The sequence below is a fragment of the Panicum virgatum genome, chromosome 1K (genome assembly GCF_016808335.1).
Source record: "Panicum virgatum strain AP13 chromosome 1K, P.virgatum_v5, whole genome shotgun sequence".
Taxonomy (NCBI): Eukaryota; Viridiplantae; Streptophyta; class Magnoliopsida; order Poales; family Poaceae; genus Panicum; species Panicum virgatum.
Genome location: NC_053136.1, coordinates 36,594,403 through 36,619,698, shown reverse-complemented (window position 1 = coordinate 36,619,698; position 25,296 = coordinate 36,594,403). Strand labels below are relative to the sequence as shown.

Genomic DNA, 25,296 nt, shown 5'->3' with positions numbered 1-25,296 from the left:
TGAAGGCATCGCTCACTCATGCCCCCATTCTCACACCACCTATAGACGGCGAGCCCTTCTACCTGTACGTAGCTGCGATGACCCAAGTGGTCAGTGTGATGATCGTTGTCGAAAGACAAGAGGAGGGTCATGCTATGCCTGTCCAACGGCCGGTGTACTACATCGGTGAAGTGTTGTCCGAAACCAAGACACGCTATCCGCAGATCCAGAAGCTGCTATACGCGGTGGTCTTGGCTCGGCGCAAGCTGCGCCACTACTACGAGGCCCATCCCGTCACCGTGGTCTCGTCTTTCCCTCTGGGAGAGATAGTCCGTAACAGGGAAGCCGAGGGTAGAATTGCCAAGTGGTCTGTGGAGCTGATGGGAGATACTCTCACCTACGCGCCTCGCAAGGCAATCAAGTCCCAAATCTTGGCCGACTTCGTCGCTGAGTGGACGGACACTCAGCTGCCCCCACCGCAAATCCAAGCTGAATGCTGGACCATGTACTTCGACGGGTCGGTGATGAAAACCGGCGCCGGCGCAGGCCTCCTCTTCATCTCACCCCTCGGAGAGCACATGCTCTACGTAATTCGCCTACACTTCCCTGCGTCCAACAACATAGCAGAGTATGAGGCCCTCCTCAGTGGCCTCCGCATCGCCATCGAGCTCGGCGTCAAGCGCCTCGACATACGCGGTGTCTCTCAGCTCGTCATCGACCAAGTGATGAAGGAGTCTAGCTGTCATGACCCAAAAATGGAGGCATATTGCAATACAGTACGCCACCTCAAAGACAAATTCGACGACCTAGAACTCAACCACGTCCCGCGCAAGTACATCGAGGAAGCCGACGAATTAGCCAAGATCGAGTCCGGGCGGACCACCGTCCCCCTGAACATCTTTGCTCACGACATCGCCAAGCCCTCCGTCGATTTCAAGGATCCGGCGGGACCGGGCCCCTCGAACCCCGAGCCCCCTGGGGGGAACCCCTCGGCGGATGAGGCCGAGCCCATGGAGACCGAAAACGGGGCACCCTCGGAGGACGAGGGCGAAGCAATGGAGATCGACGAGGCTCCACTTTCGCGAGACTGGTGCGACCAGTACCTTGACTGGATTAACCGAGGGTGCTACCCTCGGACCGGGTTCAGGCGCGGCGCCTTGCTAGGCGGGCCAAGTCCTTCGTCCTAATCAACGACGAGCTGTACAAACGCAGTCCCTCGGGTGTCTTGCAACGCTGCATCCTGATCCCCGAGGGCAAGGAGCTGAACCGGGACATCCACACCGGCATCTGCGGTCACCACGCCGCACCGCGCACCCTCGTGGGTAACGCGTTTCGGTAAGGCTTTTACTCGCCCACCGCGGTAGCCAACACCACCGACGTCGTACGAATCTGCGAGGGTTGCTAATTCTACGCCCGGAAGACGCACCTCCCGGCCCACGCTCTGCATACCATCCCCATCACCTGGCCATTTGCAGTGTGGGGACTGGACCTCGTTGGCCCGCTGCAGAAGGTGCCCGGGGGCCACACCCACTTGTTGGTGGCAATCGACAAATTCTCCAAGTGGATCGAGGCTCGACCCATCGGCAAGATTAGATCCGAGTAGGCTGTTCTGTTCTTTACTGACATTGTCTTCATGTTCGGGGTCCCGAACTCGATCATCACAGACAACGGCACCCACTTCACAGGCAAGAAATTCTTGGCATTCTGCGATAGATACCACATACGCGTGGACTGGTCGGCTGTGGCGCACCCACAGATGAATGGGCAAGTGGAGCGAGCCAATGGCATGATCCTCCTAGGCCTCAAGCCAAGGATCTTCAACAAGCTGAACAAGTTTGGCCGGAGATGGCTCACGGAGCTACCCTCGGTTATCTGGAGCCTGAGGACGACCCCAAGTAGAGCCACGCGATTTACCCCATTCGTCCTCGTCTATGGCGCAGAGTCCATGCTCCCCACGGACTTGGAGTACGGGTCACCGAGGCTGAAGGCCTATCAAGAGCAGCAGAACCAGCAAGCTCGCGAGGACTCAATGGACCTAGTGGATGAGGCTCGAGACGTGGCGCTCCTTCACTCAGCACGTTATCAGCAATCCCTGCGAAGGTACCAAGCGCAGAGAGTTCGACACCGAGATCTCAACAAGGGGGACTTGGTGCTGAGGCTTCGACAGGACAACAGGGGCCGCCACAAGCTCTCACCACCGTGGGAAGGCCCATATATCATCGCTGAGGTGCTCAAGCCCGGCACGTACAAGCTGGCGAACGAAAATGGCGAAGTCTTCACCAATGCTTGGAACATACAGCACCTACGTTGCTTTTATCCTTAGAATTCCAACCAATTTGTACATCGTTTGTACTCGTATTTAGGATTTCCCGAAATAATAAAGGAGTATGCTTTACTTATTTATTTTTTGGGAACTTTCTGGACCCTCGGGGGCTCGGACACGCACGAACACTGAGGTATGCCTGGCTTTACAATCGGCAAAGCCAAGCCTCCCTCGGGGGCTACTACGGGGGGAACCCCCGAACGTCCCCAAAAATCGGTAACATTTTTTCGAAAAAATTCTGTATCTAAGTTTCTCGTATACTTAGAAAGCTAAACGCAAGGCGCAAACGACTAAGGAACGGGATCGACCGAGCTGCGGGACCGCCTACGCCTCCGGGATACGGCATCCCTACTCACCTCCCTACGCCTAAGTCATTGGTGAACGCGAACTTCCTCGCTGAAAGCTATCTAAGACGCATACGAGAACACGGAAGTTAAATAGGAAAAAACGAAGGCTCGAACGCACAAGGCCTCGATAGGCCACACTGACGATTTACAATAACAAATTTCTTATATCCAAAAGTACTATTACGACAAGTACTAACTTATTACATGGGCGCGCCAGGACCAGGCTTCCTACAGGTTATCCTCCCCCCTTGCGGGTCTTCAACGGCATCAAATTCGACTATGGGGGGATGTCAGCTTCAAGCTTCCCGGCCAGGACGGTGGCAAACTCCTCGGCGGCGGCGGCGGCGGCATCCATGATGGCCGACGCAGCATCTGCATCGGCGTCTGTAGGGATGACGTACCCCGACGACACCCTCTGGAGGTCCATAATGTAGTGGGTCAAGGCTACGGCGAGGGCTCATAGGACACCGAGGCAGAAAGTGCTCTTGGCGTGCTCAGCGATCCGGTCACCTAGCGCTCACAGACGGCTGACCAACGAGCTACCAGACATGGCACCGTCCCCCTCGAGCTCCTGGCACACGCTCACAGCGGTCCGCTCCAGTTCAGCGTATTCAACCTGCGCCGCCACGAGCGCAGTGTTGACAGTCTCCTTCGCCGCAGTCTTGTCCGCCACTTTCTGCCTCAGCTCTGATCAGATGAACCAAGATAAGTTGCGATAAACTCAGATCAAATGACAATGAAATTTCGAACACTTACCCACGATATTTTTCTGCGCCTCTTCCTGCTGGACCGGGGCGACCCCCTCGAGCGAGGACAAGGAGTCCTCCTTCTCCTTGAGGGTGGGCTCCGCGTTTCGAACGGCCACCTCCTTTTTCTCGTGGGCTCTGCCCTTCCCCTCGAGGGTCCTAGTCAGCGTAGCGATGGTCGCCTTCTCGCGCTGGGGCTCGGCCTCCTTGCCTTGGAGCTCGGCCTCCTTCTGCGCAAGCGCCGTCCTAACTCGCTGCAGCTCGGCAATCTGCGCCTCGGCCTCCTGAGCCTTCTGCTCTGCCGCGGCCCTCTGGGCATCGCGCTCACCGGCAGTCCACGCCAGCTCCTTCTCTAGCATGCACTGGCGCGCTCCCAAACTGGTCAACTAGGTGTTGGCATTGATATTCCAGAGCACCAAATCGGCGTTGTACTGCCCAAGCCAGCGCATTTGGGAGTATAGCCGGGTCAGCTCGGCGCTCTTTTTGCGTGAAATGTCCCTCAGCCGCTGCAAGCGGAAGAGCGTGAGTAAAGCACACGAAAACAAAACTGAACACGAGCAATTCCCAGGGGAAAGGTGCTTACATTGTTGATCTAGAAATCTGTTGTTCTATGGAGCTCCAAGGCGTGGTCGAGGTGGTCCTGAATCTGAGAGCCGACCTCAAACTGCGCCTTCCAGACCACTTCCTCCTCCTTCTCGCTGCGGAGAAATTCCAAGGGGAACCCGGACTGGATGATCGCCCCATGACGGGGCCCCTCGGACGTCCCCGCGCTAAGTACCTCCTCAGAGGCTGACGCGAACTCGGTAATCCGGTCGGCGGCGCTGGCCGCAGCAGCAGGGTCGATGTCCCTCGAGTCCCCATACTCCTCGCTGCTCTCTGGCAGCAGCACCACCAGCACCACGTTCTCCGGCGTCGTGCGCGCCATCGCTGCTGCAGCAGCGGCACCCTTGTCCTCGGCCCTCGCAGGCTCCGGGACGTGGGTCTCCTCCATTGCCGGCGCCCTTGGCGCCGACTCCTCCTCCGTGACACCCTCGACCCCAGCCCTCAGGGGCACGGGGGCGGGGGTCTCCTCCTCTGTTCGGCCAGCGGGGCGCTCCGGTTCGTCCCCACCAGCTCCTCCTGCGACCGGCTGGGCGGCGCTATCCGTGTCGCCCCGACCGGCCCCGATTTCGACGTTCAGCCAGGCGGTGTCATCCGCACCGCCCTGGCTGACCTCCTCCTCGGCGTCGGCTCCAGCGGCCATTACAATGCTGCTCTGGCCGACGTCGCCCCCACTCTCCGGCGCTCGAGCCAGTTGGGCCTTCTGAGCCCCTCGGGCCATCGCCTCTTGGAGCTTCGCGGCCTCCGCCACTATGTCCACTACGGGCAGGGGCTGCGGTGCCATGTGCGGCGTTGCGCGCACCCCGGTCTTGAGGGTCTTGGTCGGCGCAAGCTGGGCCGCATCCCTGGCGATGGCCCCGGAACTGGGTAATCAGGGAAGAAATGCTGAAGTCAGCAGGATTGGGGGGTCGAGTAAATGAATGCAAAGGATAAAATCAAGATCGCTTTCAATGACCAGGTGCTCATGCTGTGCTTGCCCGTGCCACTCCTCCGGGCCCGCGGCATGGAGACACCTCTCGATGATTGACCCGAGGGCGTCGTACTCAGATCGGCCTGGAGCCTCGAGACTATCTGCGCAGGCGTCTCCGCACTAGCCGCAGACCCTTCTCCACCCGTCGACACCATGGGCACAGGTGTCCTCCTACCCGTCGCCGGTGGGGGCGACCTCTGCCCCGTCACGGGCATGGACGATCTCCTGCCCGCTGCCGGCGTGGGCGACCTTTGTCCCGACGCCGGCGTGGGCGCCCCCCGCTCTGTCCTCGCGGGGGGCAACTCCACCAACAACCCCGATGTGAGCCTCGCCTCACCCAGCGTCACTGTCACATCCTCGCCGCCAGCCCCTCGATAGACCGGTGGGAAACCCGCGCCTATCGCCGCCTCGTCGTCGTCCGAGAAATTGAGCTCGGTATCCGAGGAGTCCTCCTCCTCGGTGGACTCGGGTGTGGCGGGCCGCGGCTTTCCCTCCGCGTGTGCAATCTTGCACGCCTTAGCATGCTCTTCCTTCCTCTTTCTCTTCCTCTTCCTGGTAGCGGCCTCCTCCGCCGCATCCTTCTTCTTCTTCATTGCCTCTATGTGCAGGCAGTTGACTTCGCGTTCCTCCGGGACCGAGGGCTTCGAGGTGTAGCCCTTGTGGCTCACCCCCTGCAAACGCAACCAAGTCAGGATCAAGGAGTGGGGAGAGAAGTAGCACAAATCGACAACGAATTGAAACTTGAACTCACCACAGAAAGGTACCCCGTCTCGGGGCGCATCTTGATCTCCCAGAGATCGTCTGGGTTGTTGGGGAACTCCGCCACCTCATTCTTCACCCTCCGGGCAGCGATGTCACGGGGGAGCGGCAAGTTCGACGTCCTCGAGCCCGCGGACGGGGCCTCGGGGGTGAGGTCGAAAATTGGCAGGTTCCTCTCCGTGAGAGGAATCACCCTTTGCCGGTGAAAGTTTGCGATGACGGCCGCCGCCATCTGCCCCTTCCTCGCCAGATGCTGCAATGCATTGGTGAGCACCTCGAGCCTGGCCTGATGCGGTGGGGGTGATACCCCCCAGTTCCACTTCTCCGGCCTCTCTTGGAGCACCTTGTTGGTGAACGCCGGGAGCCGGTTGCCGAAGTTGCGTAGGTAGAACCACCCCCGGGACCACCCGGCATTGTTCGTCGTCATCTTGCTAGGGATGTACAGGTGCAACCTGTACCCGCGCACATGAAGCATGAGGTCGTCGGTGTGAGCGTACCTCTTTGGATGGCCCCGCACGTTCTCGACGAAGAGCTCGCCGCGGAACAGGTGGATCCATAGATCCCAGTACGCTTCAATTCCCAAATACCCCTCGCAGACGGCGACGAAGACCGCCGCCTGCGAGATGGAGTTGGGGCTGAAGTTGTGCAGCTCCACTCCGTAGAATTCGCATAGCGCATGCATGAATCTGCCGACGGGAACTCCGAATCCCCACTCGCGGAGCCGCACGAGGCTCACGACGTAGCCGTCGGGGGATTCAGCTCTGTGTCCTCCGGTCGTGGGGGAATCCACGCCGGCCGCTCCGAGTTGTTGTTCATCGAAAGCAGCCTCTCTGCGACTAGCTGCTCCAAAACAGCCGCGGTGGCGGTGGACTTCCCCCACGGCAACGGCTCCTGGACATCCGACATCACTTCGAACCACCGGGGAATGCGGGAAGGCAAGCTCTACGATGGCTAAGGTGCGGTCTTGCTCTCTCCTTCTTCCTCCTCTCGCTCTCGGCTCTGGGCTCAGGATGCAGGGAGGCGGAGAAGGCAGGGGAGACAAAGGCAAAGTGGCCAGGTGAGCCCAAACAATCCCCCCTTCCTCGCTTTTATCCATCAAGACGGGCGGATTCGCCACCGCAGCCCGAATCCACAGCATTGAATGCGATAGATTTTGCTGTCACCGACAGCTGGGCCCCACGGCCGCGGAGTCCCCCACGTGCGCACTTGGCAATAATTACAATGCGGTAACCGATGGGCGCGACGCGACTGTAGCACAGTTCCGTCCGTCAGCCGCCGCCCACGCCTCTCCGCCTACCCGAGGCAGCTGCCTGAAAAGGCGTGCCCCGCACCGCACTACGCACAACCGCCGCCCACGACTAGCGGGAAACTGGCGCGCACAACCGGCGACTCTGCGCTGTTTTAGCGAACCGTTACGAAATATTCCCCCCGGGGATTCTTTACCATCGAAGAAAATCAATTTCGAGGCCTTACTGATAAGGGGTTCGAAGCCTGGCCCGTCGAGGGTTCGACAGGTGCCCCAGATCACTAGAGTCAGGGACTGCATGGATGTGACATACAACCTACCCTCGAACGTGGAGTTCGAGACATCCTACGCAGTGTTCAAGGTCAGTCGAGGGTGCCTAGCAGGGTGATCCCATCGAGGGAGAGCATCGAGCCCTCGGACCCAATCGAATGGATCCGAGCCCCACCTAGCGAACCTTTGCGAGTGCTTTATGTGATGTGTCCACGGACCACGAGCCGACCCTTATCGAATGGGGCACGGACGTCCACTTGAACCACCCGATAATAGCTCACTGAAGCAGCCATAGCTCGCGGTCCGGGCATGGGTAGCATGGTGCACTTCACCCCTCCTCCCTGCTGAAGGGCGACGAGGGTCGTAATAAAAGTCGAGGGTCCCCTGAACACCTTCACGCAGGCCAGGGCTCGGGGGCTCCTCGCACACCGCGGATCAGGCCGCACCCTCGAATGGACCAACAACCATCAATTGTGAAGCTGCACATGTTTAGCCAAAACCCCCACTCTTAACACACGCCCACCAGAAGGTTCAACAGGACCCCGAGTCGCTGCGCCAGCACGAAAAATGCCGAGGCCGGCTGAAAGCAATGCCGATGCCAGCTGAAAAGGAAGCTGAGCAGCCACCCCAGTAAAGCAACCAAGCAGGGCAACATTTATAGCCCTTGGATGAGTGCAAACACTCCTCCAAGGCCTCGGGGGCTACACCCGCGGGTGCGCTGATGCGCCCCCATGGAGGAAACTTCACACATTCAAGGACCAAAATGGTCTGCAGGCCTGCTCGAACGCCTTCAGCAGCACGACGGCGACATGCCCAGCAGCGGCACCATGGTGCTCGAGGTGACTATAATCTGCATAGACAACTCAGAGTGGCCACCTCACTACTTCTCCAGCGACAAACCCCGATCCCGGATCAGACTCCTCTAATAATGCTCCCCGAAGCACCGTTGCGTCCCCGCTGGGCAAGCCAAGACCACTGCGGTCAAGTACCCTGAGTCACACCCTCGAAGGGTTAAGCCTCTGCAGGGCCGATGCTCACTTTTACACCCTCGGTCATCCTCTCCGCGAAGAAAGTAGGAGACTTCATTGCTCCTTGCAAACAAAGATTACAAAGAGTTACCGGCTCGAAGCCGTCGAAAAGTACAAACGCATTGCCACCTGCGTGGCAATTTTCCCTATCTTCGGGAGGAGTGAGCGTCAATGAAGAGCACCAAGTCCTTGGCCGACATTACGACCTAGGCTGCTCAGGATTGCAAGGAGCAGCCCCTAGACCACACAGGTCTGAAAGGACACCCTTCTCGCAAGCTTTCTTCTAGCTTCTCCTCCACCGAAGACCTTGCGGGGGGGCCAAGCTGGCGGACAGCACCCTCTATGCCACCTCCCCGAGAGCGACATTGTCGACAAGAGGGATGGAGCGAAGAACGGCCTGCAAAACCTGGCGCCGATACCATGGTCGGGCGTCTCAACGCCCCTTCAAGCTGAGGGACATCGCAGAAGCAGGACCCCACAGACCCTAATGTTCTTCTGCTAATTCCACTGAAGCTGAGGGACGGTGAGCACGCCCTCTCCAGCATTCCCCCGTCGCTCGCAAGCATTCTTCTAGCATCAAAGCCTAAAGAAGCCAGGCCACCCCGTCCGAGGGTCGGCCGTGAAAGGCAAAGGGACACATTACGAGACTTATGCGAAGCTAGAAGTAAGAGCAGTGAAGTTGGAGAGGAAAAGGAGTCCCTGCGACCCCTATTTATAGCTGTGTCAGGCAGCCAAGCTTTAAGTCTGTCGCAGGGGGAAGGCTTGGACTGCCCGTGACGGTGCGGCACCCCACGAGCGAAAGATGCCCTCGGTTACCGTGCCAAGACGTGACCAGACAGGGAAAAGCCGAGCCCCTGGACGCTGAGCAGTGCAGCATCGGCGCTGGCCGACTACCCTCGAACGGTGCGTCGCAAGGCAACCAGGGAAAGCAGGGCTGAGACCCTGCATGCGGGACAGCGCGGCATTAGCACCAGCTGCCGATCACCAGGCGCCATCATGACTCTGGCCTGCTCAGCACGCTGACGCGTCTCGTCACCAAAACAAAACAAGAAGGGGGCGCGCCCTCGGAGTACTTTTTCTGCAGGTGTACTACCCCTAACCGACAAGTTGTCACGTCCACCAGGCAAGCTGCCCGGTACGCGCCCGGCGGGAACGCAACTGCCGATCGATCACATCAAGGGGTAAAATTGCTAAATACCCTTTGCCCAAATCCCCTGACTCGACCAAAGGCTCGGGGGCTACTGTCGGGTACCATGATTAGGGGCACCCTAATCAGGGGACTAAAATCACCCTAAAAACGCAAACACATGCTAGGCAACCGGGCCCACGAAGGCCTACAGCCTTCTTTCAATCCGGAAGAAAGGCAAGGACTCAAAGAAGCCCAATACTGTGGCCCACGTACACAGTGCGGCCCATCCAAGCCGCCTCGAACCCGCGGGGTGATCTTCGCCTCGCTCGAGGGCTCCCCGCCGAGGCCCTCGACCGTGCCCCGCATCTCCGCCTCGCTCGAGGGAACCGAGCCTACCCTCGGGGGAGCGGATCGTCTCCGCCTCGCTCGAGGCCACCCCTCGACGGAAAGGACAAACGGCCTTTCCGCTAGCCCGCCCGCCGTATGGAGGCATTAAATGCCAACCACTCCTCCACAGCGCCCGGGTCAGATGGCGTCAGGCAGCCACTCCGCGCAGTGGCAGTGACCGGAGTCCCGTCCGCCAACTCCGGTCACTGCTCCGCCATTTCGGACGCTAGTGGCGACACTGTAGGAACCTGCGATGTAGTGCAAGACGTGCTCGGCACTGCTCCAGCCACTGTGCTGCCAACTCTCTGTACCTCTTTCGTGCTTTCCCCTCCACGGAGCCCTCGAACGGCATGGGCACGACCCTCGGAAGTGGCTCCGGCCTTGACCAGGACAAGACCCTGGCTTGCACGACCCTCGGAACGTCACCACGCCACGCCTGGAGGACGGTGCCCCCTACAGCAATGACCACGCCGCCCGCTGGAGCTACAAGGACGCCGGCGCGATCTCCGCAAGGCCAAGGACGACACCCAGGACGACTGCCACGCCAGGCGCCATACCCCGCAGTATACTTTCTACAGTGCTCGACCACTGCACCCCCGCGATTCGGGGAGAAAACGATGACTTCCACGATATCCTGTGCATGTACACCGCCCCTCCTTGTGCCTATAAAAGGGGGAGGCGGGTTCTATCTTAACGGGTTCATCTGGCAAAAAGACAACACTCAGCAACACTCACAGAGCACATACGCTCTTCTGAGCTCCGATATTGGCACTAGCCTCAATCAACTCCTCTTCTAGTAGAGACCTGGGAGCTTCCATCCCTCTCTCGCCTCGCTTGTTCCCCCTACTACAGGCACCCCCGGTGCAAGACAGTACAGTGCTCTCGCACACCCCTTTGCTGGACGTACAGCCCCACGGCCGGAACCAAGATAAACCCGTGCGTTACTGTGTTGCCTCTTGCATCAACCATCACTAGTTGGGTCCGGACCGCCGGGTCAGGACACCGACAGGGTTGCATTTTAATCCGCCTTTAAAAGAGAAACAAAACATTACTACAAATTATTTTTGTAGTAGTGGAAATATGGAGATAGAAAGTTATAATAATGGAGCACCTATTATAGAGTTAGGAAGAAAATAGTGGAACACAGATAAAGGAAAAATCAGAAGATGGGATGAGAGTAATGATGCCACATGCTAGGACTAACAAATGTCGATTAGTAAATATTGATCATAGATGGTTCAGATGATCGACGCGAAGGAATGCATGCGTGATAATTAACCTCAACTTGTAAAATAATCGATTTTTTATATATTCAACTTGTTGAGAGCCTTTATAGGAGAAAATGTATTATATTAAGGTTGGACAACAAGTCAAGCTTCGACGCAACAAAGGGCAACACATCTATGAGATTGTAGTGGCGGGTCCAAGAATTGAACAATGGGTGGCTTATTTTTTCTTCTTCCTTCTCCTTTTCTTCTCTACATCTACTTCATCTCTACAACAAGTCTCGTTCGGCCCTGAAAACAGTCCAGGCCTGCTCATTGCTCAAGCTCCTCGCGTACGTGCAGCAAATCCACCAGGCCCAAAACGCCTAGAGGTCATTCCAAAACGGGCCCCGAGACTGAGAGCATACAAGAGCCCACGTAAGGACGTCGGTCCCGGACGTATACCACCGTTTTTTTGAAAGGATAAACGTATACCAGTCACCTCGCGATTTCTATTGATCAATCGGAGCTACCAGTGCCCGGACGTCCGATGAAAAAAACTTTCATCAGATGCTCCATCGCAACATCAAGAATAAACTATTGCAACATTCAAAATTACTGCTTGTAATGTTAAAAAAATGTATATCAAAATGACTCCTCGTCCAATACTATAATACAAAATTCACACCGCAACTTGAAACAATGTTTCATGCAATATCCAATAAGAACACCAATATGCAAAAACAGAGTTTTGTAACATCGACACTTATCTTTTGCAACATTTAAAAATTATAATTGTGATACTTTTGAATGATAATTGGATCATTCAAAAAAATATTTTTTTGAATGCCTAACAAGACAGTGTCTTGGTGGTTGGTTCGTTCGGTGGAGTGCCACCTGCCCGAGCTTGACCCCTGGGTTGAGTTTCAGGTGTTGCACGGGGAATTTTCCCAGAGGGGATCAAGCTGGGTCCGTGTGTGAGCGCATGTGGTGCTCGGTGGCGCATTCTAAGACTTTTCGGCAACTTATGCATTTGTGAGCGTACTATCAACATGAATCCCTAAATCGATTCACCAGTGCTCGTGGGTGCTTTTAAAAAAAGTGTGTGAGGCCGGGTCGGTATGCGGCGGATTAGTCTAGAACTACTTGGTATTGTATTTTTCCTTGCTTTTAGCTCTACTTTTGTAGATTACAATTAAGGTTGGGGTTGTCTTCGATGAGTATTTCATCGAAGATCCTTTGTATCCTCCGAAGCTCTGTTGGTAGCTTTTGTATTGATTTGGTGGGAGCCTGGTGGTATTTGATGAGTGTGTGGACCATGATGCTGGTGTTGTTTGCAGGGGATTTGAAATCGGCAAGGTTGTTCTTCTTTGTTTTGTTATGCGCTGGTTCTCGATTATTCCTCTGGGAATTTCTTTCCGCTAGATGTATCCATGACACCAACTTCATCACCGGTCTTGCATCTATCAGACACGGCTGCTAGAGATTGGAGGATGGGAAAATTAGTCTCATAGCACTAGAAGATAGTGACTTCCGTAAAATACCACCGAAAGCGTTCGGCCCCGTAAAATACCACTGAAAGTTGCAGACGCTACCCAAACATAGCATTCCGATAGAGTTTCTTCACAAAAGCTTTTTTTTCATGTGCTTTCAGCACAAAAGCTGGACGTGAAATGACTGAAATGCGCTTAGCCCATTCAGCTCTTATCCTCTGCTTCGAGTTCGACCCGCTCCCTGCTCCTAGAGCACCGACGCCACTCAGTCTCCCCACCTGTGCCGCCTCCGCCCCTCCTGGGCCGCTGCCGCCCCGCCCCCTCCTGGGCCGCCACCGCCCCTCCCGCGCCGACACCGGGCCGCCCCTCCTGCGCCGGCACTGGCCCGCTTCGCCTTGCCCCTATGGACACATCTGGGTGGGCGAACAGGGGGCGTTCCTGGGCGGGAAACTGTGGATCTGTGTACCGGAAGGGCAACCATTGTTAGTGCAAGGGAAAGCTGTGTGTGGTGTACTTTTGTCCTAAAACAATTAGTTACCAAACTGTTAGTGTGATAAAGTTGGACTAGGTGCTTCCTGTTTGTGTAAGGGGATCCCTTGTGTAAGATATGGATGTGTCAATTTGTTGGCTTTTGGATGTGTTAACATTAGGCCCTAGTTATGGTTGGTAATTTTCAGTGCATATGTTGCCATTGATAATGTTCTTTTGCTGAAATGGTGCAAGCATTAGCCCTGAGCTTCTTTCTCATGTGATGTGCATGTTTTGATGTGAAAAAATAGTTTGGAGGTATATATGTCCAAGTTAACAGAGCTGCACCCGAAATCTAACAGAATGCTATATTTGGGTAACATCTGCAACTTTTAGTGGTATTTTACGGGGCCGAACGCTTTCGGTGGTATTTTACTTTGAAGTCGCAATCTTTCAATGTTATGAGACCAATTTTCCCTTGGAGGATTTGATTCATCCCTCCAAGGTGTTTCTGGTTATGGCCGCCTTGTGAGGTTACCTCTCCACCAGCTCGTTTGTTTGGGTTGGTGTTCTTTGATCCCCTTGGGCGATAGGTTTGCTGCATGTTCACCTGGGTTCGACGGTCAGGCGACTGGCGTCTACCTCTGGTGAAATTGGGTACTGCTCGGGACTTTCAACAAAAAATTAGTACGTTTTAATGCTAGTGATGGGCTTCAAGCCTGAAGACCCTTCATCGACTCGGAGTTCGGCCGCGAGCTTCATCCACTACTACAAAAAACCATTAACCGTGACCTCTAAAAAGGTCCTCAGAGGCAGGCAGGAAAAATAACTGTCTCCGTTAATGCCACCGAGGCGGGTTAGTTTTTATTAACCAAGGTGGTTAAAAACTACCTTAAAAATGGATTAAACGAGGCGGTTGTTCTAAAGCAAACGCATCAGTTAATCGATTTACGAAGGCGGACGCCCTTCAAGCCTGCCTTCGAAAAAGCTGAGGCCCAATAACTATCTGCGATATAAATATATGGAGTTAGGGTTTGATCACTCATTTCTCTCATTGTCCCTCCTCAACCGATTCCTCTCCTAGAGACTCTCCCTCGCGAGGTGTCAGCGCTCGGCGCGCGGTGGCCCTCTCCTCCCTCACGCGGCGACGGCGCTCAGCACGCAGTGCACGACTGCAGCGGCGGCTCTCGGCACATGGTGGTGGTGCTTGGCGCTCCTCTCCCACGGAGCGGCGGCCCTCTCCTCCTAGTGGTGGTGGATCCAGCGAATAGGGGCCGGATCCACCCTCTTTCCCCCGGTAGTGCTCCTCCCCCACCGCAACGGTGGCAGCGGTGCTCCTTCCCCACTCCAATGGCTGTAGCGGCGCTCCTCCCCTCCCCTCGCGGCATAGCTCTTCCCATCCTCTCCCAGCAGTGGCGGATCTGGCGAGCAGGGCGAGCCAAATCTCCACACCCCCCGCCCCCCGACGGCGGCGCGAGCGGAGGTACGGCGGTAGTTGCCTCCCCTGTGGATGGGCTTGGCGGGTCTGTCCATAGGCTTTCTATTTTTTTGTCTTTTTATTTGATTAACCGAGATGGGCAGGCAATGAGGCGGTTGGGGTTGCTCGCCTCGGTTAATAGTTTTTGACCTATAGTTATTTGTAGTAGTGATCCTAGGTTACCTTCTTCACTGAGGGGTATGAAGGAGAACTTGGTGGCGGTGACGAGCACTAGTTGCTCCTAAAGAGGATTTTTATGTCATTTCTTGTTTGTTTAGGCGTGGCCAGTTAGAGGGCTGGTTGTAAGACTATTGTTGTATCGATAAAATCCAACCCTTTCTCAAAAGTTTGATTGCGCAAAGCGCGTGGACGTGGACACATGATCGCAGAAAGGATTTTGCCGCCCCACGTGTCTTGCATGCAATATATATCTACTTAACAAACACCGCTCTATCTCACAAATCAAATGTCCAAATTAAATTTTGATTTCACCGTTGTGTTTCTTGCTGAGAGTTCTTTAAACCTAGACCACACTTGAATATATTTAGATGATATTACTTTTAAAATATTCTTATTTGTCTAGAATAAATTTTTTAGTATTTTATCTTATTCAAAAATATTTTATTTTGCTCTCAAAATAATTTCTATTTTTGATGGAATACATCTCAACATTTTTTCAGGAAAGCTACTCCCCCGTCCTCAAATGTAAGTCAAGGTAATCTATGTTTTCTTCTTCTTCTCCTCCTCCTCCTCCTCCTCCTCCTCCTCCTGTGCCAATTCAAGGCTTCTTCTACCTCCTTCCACCTCCGGTGAGCTCCTTCTCCACCTCAGGGGATCTCCGTTGTCGGGCATAGAAGGAAGATCGGGGGTGGTAGACTGGCTTGTCGGAGATTGCAGGCGTGGGGATGGTGAGGCCGGCGGCAGTGGCGCCACGAGACGGTCGGTAGAGGAGGTTGATTAGACTAGGCCGAGGCGGGGGTGACGATGGCCATGGTGGCGCTGGTAGCGTCGGTAGAGATAGGCGGAGGAGCTGAGGGCGCAGGAGGGTCTCACCTGAGCCTCGTGCTGCGCCCACGCTGGGGAGGCGTGGCAGCTGCGGGGGCGGCGGCGCGTTAGGAAGGAGGGTGAAGGAAGTAGATGAACAATGCAAGTAAGAAGATCTACGTCAGATCTTTTTCTAACGGCAAAATAAATTTGGATGTGGAGAAGAAAAAAGTGTCTATGTGATATAGTACACAACATTGTTTTTTCTATAGAACACTTTATTTGTTCTAGAACAATTTATGCAGTAGTAGAACACCTCTATTTGTGTAAGATGGCTCATGATTGGTTCATAGAGCAGTGGGGAGCCTGCCAATCCTTCACACTTTCACCTTCGGTGACAGCGCAGCGCAGCAGCGGATTGCGGCGCTGTGAATAGAAGCCCTCTCAGCCTGAGAAATCTATCCATGTTGGCCTTCTTGGGCTTCAATTGTTTGTGGTCCATGTGGAGCAGAATAAACATGCGGGATGAAATCTGGTGGAAGAGCTTCTGCTTGCTGCGCGGTGGAGATGGACAGGTTGTTGTTCATGCATGGTTGCCGACGGCAGAGGTCCCATTGGATGAATTTATTTGAAAAACTACAGTTTTATTTAAAAAAACTTTAAATGTGTTTTAGATTCATATATGAATTATAAAACAGGATCTAATATAAATACATTCTAATTGTAAGATTTCTAGGTGACGGTTAGCCACGGCAACGGTAGGGAATTCTTGTTGGGGGTCACAAAGTAGCACCATATTGTGTAATCATAGGTCATGGAGGATCACAATTCAGGAGAGAAGAGCGTCTTAGTAAGCAGGTGTAGTGGTGTTACAATGTGACGCTGGATTTAATTAAAGGGCAGTCGATGGTAACTGGAGAGGGTGGGCCCATGGCCATGAGAGAGACAAGTCGGTGGCAGGCTCTAGTGTTTGGTAGTACTTTGGTTTTGGTGGCGAGTTATGAGAGAGAAAATAGGCGTTTTATAGGAGGCGATGTCGTAGGCTACTGGTAGGGATGTTCCAGCATGTGCATAACAGCAAGTATTATGAGTGACTGCAAGCGGGCGAGATATTACAGGGAAGAAAGAGAAAGCAGGAGAGAGAGAGAGGAGAGAATAGATGGTTCGCGAGATGCCCGCTTGCTTCTGGCGAAATCCACTGTTTCATCTTCTTTAATTTACTAGTTTTCTCCACTCAAATGCTTCCACGTTGCACATAGCAATAAGTGATGGATAGGGTCCGCCAGTTTTCTTGAGTCATGTGGCGCTGCTTGCCGCGGCAGCTGGCGCAACTATTAGCTTTGCTGTGAGGTGATGGTTGTAGGAGTCGAAACACAACTTTAGCGCCGCAAAATAGACCTCGATTAGATCAGCTGCTTGTTCCATCATCCCATAGCCATCACAAATTTCAGGTTCCTCCATTTCAAAAAAAAATCAGGTTCCGTGGACTAAACTTATAGACCTGCAATTTTGTCTCTTCTGTGATCCAAACAGGTAAATTAAAATGTAGACTAAATTTTAGTTCCATCTCAACTTAAATTTAGTTCATTAGTCCTCAAAACTCACCTAACTTTTGACTAAACCAAAGCTATGAACTGCGAAAAAACCAAACTGCCCTCACGATGCGCATGCAGAACAAATAGTATAATTAAAGGGTAAAAGAGACATTTCTATATTTCTTTATGTGTCACGCTTAAAGTTTAGTTCATGAATCCAAACATGTACGAATTAAAATCTAGTCACCTAATATTTAATATTTAGTCACCTAAAGTTTAAAATTTAGTCCCAACTAAAATTTAGTGTTGGTGATTATACATGGCCAAACGGGCTGCCCAAGCACGGCACAACCCTAGCACGGCGAGGCACGGCACGACGAGCCACGAAGGCGCTGCCGTGCCGCGTAGTGCCGCCGTGTCGGCATCCCGGCCCAGGCACGGCGCTATATATGGGCGCTCAGCCATGCCGTGCTGTGCCGATGAGCACGGCCAACCCGTCTTGCCCGTCTCGCGGGGCAACAGTGGCGGTCTACGCGGGCGCCGGCAGCGGCCTGCGCGGGGAAGGCGGGGACAAGCTGTGCCGGTTGCGTGTGTGGTGCCCGGGCCGGGGGCGATGGCGGCGGTGGCGGACGCGGGCGAGGGGCAGGAGCGGCGGCGCAGGGAGGCGGCAGTAGCGACAGCGGCATGGGCTGCTGGACTGGTGGAGAGAGAGGTGGGAGTGGAGAGAAATGTAAAGAAGATTAGAGATTTGGGGTTAGATGGTGGGAAGATGGCTTTACTGGGCCGGGCCGGGCCGGGCCGGCACTGCGGGGCCGATATAGAGGCCCAGGCACGGCACGGCTATTGGGCTGTTCCTGGCACGGGCACGATGGGCCACGGGCCGGGCCGGCCGTTCCAATGCCGTGCTTTTTCAGCCCGTGCCCGTGCCGGCCCATCGGGCCTGGCTCATTTGGCCACCTATATTGGTGATCAAAATAGGATCTCATTCGTGGCAGGATACATAGCAAATTGCGCTCGTGCGCGGTGTGCCCTCCGTCCTACTGACAATAGCCGCGGGAGGGGGGGAAACGAGCTGTTGGATCGCGCGCGTGCCCGTGGCCCGGGAGGCGATCCATCAATCGATCGATCCATCCGGCAGTTAAAGCGGGCGGGGCGCCTCCTTTCCCGCGGAAAGAGGGAGCTCCCCCCACCGCTCGTCACCACTAATCTCTCCTGGCATCGTTCTCCTCCCTCCCCGCGGCCGGTCACCCACGCCACGCCGCTGCTGTTCTCCCGCCGCGCGCCCCCGGCCCTCAGCCCCTTCTCGCTCGCTCGTAGGTGCCGCCGGAGCTTGCTTTTGGGGAGGTAAGCAATGCAATGCGATGCAATGCAATATATATGATCTGCCTTTTCTTTCCCTCGTCGATCTTGCATGCATGCCCGCATTATTAATTCCTTTTCGATCTGAGGAGGATCATCATCTGTCAGGAATCCATTGCTGATCTTTCTTGTTCGTTAGATAATCAAATTAGTTTGTGTTCTTCATCATATAGTAAGAGAATGTAGTGATCGTCATCTATATATCCTTGTTGGGGCAAAAAACAATCCAGCAGGTCGTGCGGCATGATCTGCTGACCGCCCCCAAATCAACCCCGCGCATCGTCGTCGTCCGGCCCGGCGAGGAGGAGGAGGAGAGGAACCAGAAGGAAATGTCTTGCTGCGGAGGGGCCGAGGAGGACAGCTACGGCCCGCCGGCCAACCAGGCGGCTCCGCCACCCAATGCAAACGGCCCCGGTACGGCCTCCCCAGCTCCCCTCGATCCATGAGCTCGATCGCGTCCCTGATCTCTGGCCAGAGTCCAGACCACCACCTCCCCCTTTCTGAATCCATGTCCATGGATGATGCAGGCAACAGAGGCGGGCCGAGGGGCCCGGGCGCGCCCAGGCCCGGGGGCCCCGCCAAGCCCGTCAGCATCGACGTGCCCACCATACCCTTCGACGAACTCAAGAAGATCACCAACAACTTCAGCGACCGCGCCCTCATCGGCGAGGGCTCCTACGGCCGCGTCTACAACGCCACGCTCAGCGACGGCCGCGCCGCCGTCATCAAGAAGCTCGACCCCAGCGCCTCGCAGGACTCCGACTCCGACTTCGCCGCGCAGGTAACAACCCCACCATGCATCTTCCTATATTATATCGTCCCTGATCTGGTCATCTGTAATCCTGCTTGTTTGCCTGCCTCCATCGCCGCCGCCGTAGATAGCGATGGTCTCCAAGCTCAAGAACGAGTACTTCGTCGAGCTCCTGGGCTACTGCTTGGAGGATGGCAACCGCATGCTGGCCTACCAGTTTGCCACCATGGGTTCCTTGCATAACATCCTACACGGTGTGTACATGTCGCCGTTCCGTCCCGTCCCCTTCAATGTTCACTCCATCTCTCGGACCCCTGATGATGATCTGCTGCTACTGCAACGAAAACTGTTCTGCTGCAGGGAAGAAAGGAGTTCAGGGCGCCGAGCCCGGGCCGGTCCTGAACTGGATGCAGCGAGTGAAGATAGCCTACGGCGCGGCGAGAGGGCTGGAGTACCTCCACGAGAAAGTCCAGCCGTCGATCGTCCATCGAGACATCCGGTCCAGCAACGTTCTCATCTTCGACGAGTTCAGCTCCAAGATTGCTGATTTCAACCTGACCAACCAGGGGACCGACACCGCTGCCCGGTTGCACTCCACTCGTGTGCTAGGGACGTTTGGGTACCATGCCCCAGAGTAAGAGGCAGAATAGCATCGGCTTAGTTAACAAGCTGCGTCAGATAATTCATCTCTGCTTTTGTGGCATCAGCCTTACTACTGTACTCAGATTGGTGTTTGGATCATTTTTCTTCTTCTTCAGGTACGCTATGACAGGCCAAATCAACCAGAAGAGCGACGTCTACAGTTTTGGGGTGATTCTCTTGGAGCTACTGACAGGGAGGAAACCGGTGGATCACACCATGCCTAAAGGGCAGCAAAGTCTTGTTACTTGGGTAATATCATATCTTTTGTTCACCATCCCCTTCTTGAAACGCACAAAGGAAAATCTCCTGATGACTGAATGTCTTGCTAATCATGTGAGCAGGCCACTCCAAGGTTGAGCGAAGACAAAGTGAAGCAGTGTGTTGACCCCAAGCTCAACAACGACTACCCTCCAAAGGCTGTCGCAAAGGTACGCAAGAAAAAACTTCTCAGGAATGGGTCATCTGTTTCCAGGAATAATGCCGTGCCGGATATGCTACAGGGGTGCGCTCACTGATGGTTCTTCATGTTTCAGTTGGCAGCAGTTGCAGCGTTGTGCGTGCAGTATGAATCCGACTTCCGACCGAACATGACCATCGTCGTGAAGGCGATCCAGCCACTTCTAAATGCTCCTAAACCAGCCGCTCCAGCAGCGCCACAGTCCTGATTGATCAGATGAGAGTATTAGCCTGCGCATTGCTGATTCCTGATGAACTCGGTTTCCCTCAGCTTCTGATCGCAGATGTATGTTTCAGTAATCATGCATCCTTGCTCCATCAGTCCAGCGCCTATGCTTCTGTAAAAAGAAATACTAATCTACCAGTACTGCAGGTTACATATAGGGAATTTTGTAAGATGTTAATCTGATACGCTGAATTCATGTCCTTTTTCTGTATGTCTTGTGAGTTTGTGACATAACGTGTGCATTTTTTGTAAGTCAATGATGTTTCCAGTTAGAAAAATTGGCCAGTGCAGACCTCCAAATCCTTTGTCACACAGAATACTTAAAAAGAGCCTGCTAAGTACCATCTGGTGTGGCGAATTATATGCGCAATTGTTTTGTCACTCTTACAACTTGATATGTTCAATTGTTCTTCCCTGCTGAAAAAATTGACAAGCATTGCACGACGCACACTCTGATATGACACCATCTAAGTGATGACGGAGAGTGACAGCTTACAATGTTTCCAGATGAAATATAACCAGGCACAAGAACGAACTGAATCAGAGCGAGAGCCAATTGGCTGGTTTTCATAATATAACTGCTGGGAGCTATTACAATTTACAAAGTAGAAACTAGACAGAAGGAGCAAACTCTATAACTCCAAAACTTGAGTATGCCTAAACCAAACCTTTGGTCTGCAACTGGAAAAAACTACTGCATCCAGTGGACATGCATGGTCTCAAAACTTAGAAGTTCATCAGTTTTGCATAGTGCCCCTAGTACGTTTCACATGAGGCCAGATCACATCAGTGACCAATGGCAAGGCTCATGTTTACACTACCAAATAAAAAGCTTCGGATCAATGTTTGTGCACTTTCAGGTAGCAATCCAGGAAATTTGTCTCCCACTGGCATTTTCAGCACTGCGATAGGAGGAAGGTAAAACCAGGTCAGCAGAATGGTGGGAAGGATAAAAATACACGAGGTTTTCCTTGTTAAAAGAAAATTTTCATTGAATTAAAAAAAGTAATACATGCCATAACTAAGGTTGCTCCTACATAACACAACAGGATTGACTATTGAGGGAGTGATTTGTTAACCACTTTGGATCACAACAGCAGAGGTAAACATATCATGCAATTCCCTTGGTAGTAACTGTCAACAATAGAAACGAAAAAGTTCAGGTAAACTCCATGTAACTGTCACCGTGCAATATAGATATCAAGGGCTGTTTTGCTCTATGCCAGTGAGATGCAACGATACAGACACAGTGTCACTATGTTGCAGTGGAAGAGAAGCTGAATCTGACAATTTCAATATGGCTTCCATTCCAAGCAGGAAGAGCAGACACTGAGAGAGGTTCTGAATCACAATTCTGGCTATTGGCTAATTTCCATAGTTCCTGAAACACCATGGGACATGAGGAAATCTGGATGATGCGTATTTATTCAATTGAGAACATAGTAACAACCAGTAGCTCATTGTGAAATATCTTTTACTAAAATTGCATTTAAACATGAGCCAACCAACTTTCTAGTGTTGCACAGGTACCAACCATGCCGAAGATGATGACATGCACAAGAAACAAATATAAATTGTGCCAGCAGTTTTCGAGTCTTTGGAAAAATAGAGTAGAATTTATGCTGAAAATTTGTAAAAAGGCACTCACATGTTAATACGAAAAACTGGCATCAGTTAAGATATCTCAATTGTACTGTCAAAAAAGTCCCCTGCTGAAGATGCGTGAAGCCGCAAACACATAATCTCATGTTTATGTACACCAACTGATCATCACTAAGTTGTTGTAGGTCCATCTAGCATTTTAATGGCTCCTTTCTTCATAAATTTCTTATTAACAACTCCTCTAGAACACAATTCACCCAGCAATTCTCTTGCCTCCTTTGCCAATCCTTCATAAGCCAAGCCTTCAAGCAATATGGTGTAAGTTGATTCATTTGGCATGCAGCCATTTGAAATCATGTAAGCAAACAGGTCAATAGCATTATGCGTTTCACGCCATTTGCAGAGGCCTAGAAGAATAGCATTGTACAGCACTGCGTTGGGCCTTATGCCCATATCTTGCACTTTAGAAAATGTTGCAATCGCCTCCTCAATTCTATCTTCTCTACAGAGACCAGAAGCTATTGTTGAATAGGTAATGATGTCCGGTTGGAGACCTTTGCTGATCATTTCATTCAATAGTTCTAGTGCTTCCTTTGTTTTGCCAGCCTTGGTAAGGCCATCAATGACTGTGTTGTAACTAATCAAAACCGGGCTACAGCCTTTGTCCTTGAGTTGATGAAGCAATTCAATAGCAACATCTACTTCCCCATTGCGGCAGAGAGCAGTAAGCAGAGTGTTGTACGAAACAATATCCGGGTAACAGCCCCTGGACACCATTAAATCCACGAAAGCCATTGCTCGATCCATCTTCTTTTGCTTGCAGAATGCATGAAGAAGTGGGTTGTAACTCAATGAATTAGGCGTGCATCCGTACTTGGGGATCTGCTCAAGCACTTCCATTGCGGGCTCAACCAATCCTCTACGGCACAAAAAACTGATGAGCATATTAAAAGTTACCACATTCGGAGGGCAGCCCTTCTGGGCCATCTCAGCCATGAGCTCCTCGGCGTCTTCCCACCTTTCTGCGGTGAATAAGCCCTTCAGCACAATGTTGTAGCTAACTGTGTTGGGTTCACACCCATACGACGGCAAGTTCTTCAAGAATTCCATTGCATCATCAACCCGGCCTTCCTGACAGATACCGTTGAGGACAACATTGTAGGTGACAAGGTCCGGGGCGCACCCCTTGGCGCGCATATCGTCGAGGAGCTTCATGGCCTGCCTGTACCCGCTCCTCTTGCAGGTGGCCTCGAGCAGGATGGTGTAGGTGACGACGTCGGGCACGCACCCGCGGCGGAGCATATCGTCGAGCACCGCGAGCGCGTTGCTGGTCCGGCCGCGGCCGCATAGACCGCGGATGAGCGTGTTGTGGGTGTAGGCGTCGGGCTCCACGGGCATGGCCACCACGAGCCTCCGCGCGGCGTCGAGCTGCCCGGCCCCGCAGTAGCCCGCCACCATGGCGTTGTAGGCAATGACGTCGGGCGCGCACGCGGCCAGCACGCGGCGCGCGTCGGCGGTGCGGCCCGACGCGCAGAGCCTCTTGATGAGCGCGGCGCAGGGCCCCGCCGCGGCGCGCGCGGGCCGCGGGTGGTCGTGCCCCGCGAGGGAGTCGACGAGGCGGAGCGCCTCGTCGAGGTCGCCGCGGCGGACGAGGGCGCGGAGGCGGTCGGTGGCGGAGGTGCCCGAGGCGGCGCGGCGCGGCGGCAGGGGATGCGGCGACGCGGGGGACGAGGTGGAGGTGAGGGGGCCTGTGGGCTGGGGTCCTGGGCGGCGAGGGGAGGGGAAGGTGAGGAGGGTAGCGGACATTGGGGACGGCGGGGCGGCGGGCGGGGGCTCGGCGGCGGCCATCGGTGTCGGGCGACGCGGAAGCGCAGCGGCGACGATAAGGTCAGTGCGTTGCGAGCTCTCCAGCTCCAAAGAGGAGGACTGGTCGTCAGTACGTGTTATGGGCCTTATTAGATAGTGTTAGTAGGCTTTAGTTTCAGAAGGGCCCATGGTCTTAGGCTGAATTTCGGCAGCCCAAGGCCCGCAGATCAGACGATGGGCTTGGAAGCTATGCCATTTTTCATCCAAAATTGGGCCTGCACTTGCTCAAATATAGTTTTTGAAAAAAAAAGTCATATTTACTTCCCTAAACTATGGGCCAAGTTTACGTTTCCCATTTTAACTCAAAAACTAGATATTTTGCCTCCCTAACTTGCAAAAGTGGATATATAACCTTTTTAGGTGGTTTTTTTTCTTTTATGTTTATCTTGGATGAATATTTGAAAAATTATAGTAAATCATAAAAAATCATTAAAAAAATTAAGTTTTGTTGGACTCCACAAGAGTAGATCTATGCATTAAACATATTATATGATATAATTATTAAAAAATTAAATTTTTATTTTTAAATATATAATTTTTTGTAATTAATTCATATCGTCTTCCTTTGTCCAATTATAGTGAAATTTTTATAGTGAGCTAATAACTATATTCTTAAGTTGCAGTAGAAATTTCATGATCATTGATGAATCATTTATTCTTGACAAACTGAAGAGTCTGGTATAGCTTCGAATTAAACTCCTAAATCTATAATTCAGGCATACATGATCCAATGAACATGAAATTTTTACTACAGCTCGATCATTTAATTATTAGACCACCATAAAATTTCACTATAATTGGATGACGAAAAATATAGATATGAATTAAATATATAAAAATATATATAAAAAATTATATCATATCATATGTTTATTGCATTGACCGACTCATGTGGAGTCCAACAAAATTTTATTTTCCACTTAATATTTTTTTGTAGTTTACTATAATTTTCCAATAATTTATCCAAAAAATATAAAAGAAAAAGAGGGAAACCACTATGAAAAAAACACCCAGGAGATCATATGTCCGGTTTCGCGAGTTCGAGGAGGCAAAATACCCGATTTTCGAGTTTAAAGTGGAAACATAAACTTGACCTATAGTTCAAGAAGGTAAATAAGTCTTTTTTTCTTTTTGAAAAACTATAGTTATCTTAATTTTGTTGCATTAATTCTAGACAACATGTATATATATGTTCAAATGGATCTACCGACATGTGTTGTTGGCTTGTTGCGGCCAATCTGCGACATGATAGCATCTGTCCGAGAAATTGAAGAGTGACTGCATCTGTCCAATCAACTTGAAGCATGAAACAATATTCGTGTTAACTCCATTCTAGAAACGGAATTGGGTCGCAAGTAGTTGTTTGCTACACTCTCACTGTTTGTTTTTATTACATGCTATGTTATATTAAGTTTTTCCTAAATTAAAGTTAGTAAACAATTTATAGA

The 25,296-nt window shown here is 52.7% G+C and overlaps 1 protein-coding gene and 1 pseudogene across 2 annotated transcripts; one reads left to right on the top strand and one right to left on the bottom strand.

The window, feature by feature from the left end:
- Positions 1-18,007: 18,007 nt before the first annotated feature.
- On the top strand, positions 18,008-20,637 carry LOC120705552 (probable protein kinase At2g41970). Of its 2 annotated transcripts, none has more exons than XM_039989957.1 (8): positions 18,008-18,290; positions 18,539-18,719; positions 18,833-19,086; positions 19,184-19,310; positions 19,417-19,690; positions 19,815-19,947; positions 20,040-20,126; positions 20,232-20,637. In XM_039989957.1, the coding sequence occupies exons 2-8, from the start codon at positions 18,635-18,637 to the stop codon at positions 20,361-20,363; spliced, it is 1,092 nt and encodes a 363-aa protein (XP_039845891.1). In that variant the 5' UTR covers positions 18,008-18,290; positions 18,539-18,634; the 3' UTR covers positions 20,364-20,637. The 2 variants fall into 2 exon arrangements, with proteins under 2 accessions (XP_039845891.1, XP_039845898.1); XM_039989964.1 differs by having other exon boundaries at positions 18,536-18,719.
- A 228-nt stretch (positions 20,638-20,865) lies between these two features.
- On the bottom strand, positions 20,866-23,871 carry LOC120705548 (annotated as a pseudogene).
- Between the last annotated feature and the right edge of the window lie 1,425 nt (positions 23,872-25,296).

Bases quoted from the DNA above. Each gene is read 5' to 3' on its own strand.
- LOC120705552 (XM_039989957.1), top strand. From the start codon at position 18,635: ATGTCTTGCTGCGGAGGGGCCGAGGAGGACAGCTACGGCCCGCCGGCC. The intron at 18,720-18,832 runs GTACGGCCTCCC...TGGATGATGCAG, and splicing joins ACCCAATGCAAACGGCCCCG to GCAACAGAGGCGGGCCGAGG. The intron at 19,311-19,416 runs GTGTGTACATGT...GTTCTGCTGCAG, and splicing joins CTTGCATAACATCCTACACG to GGAAGAAAGGAGTTCAGGGC.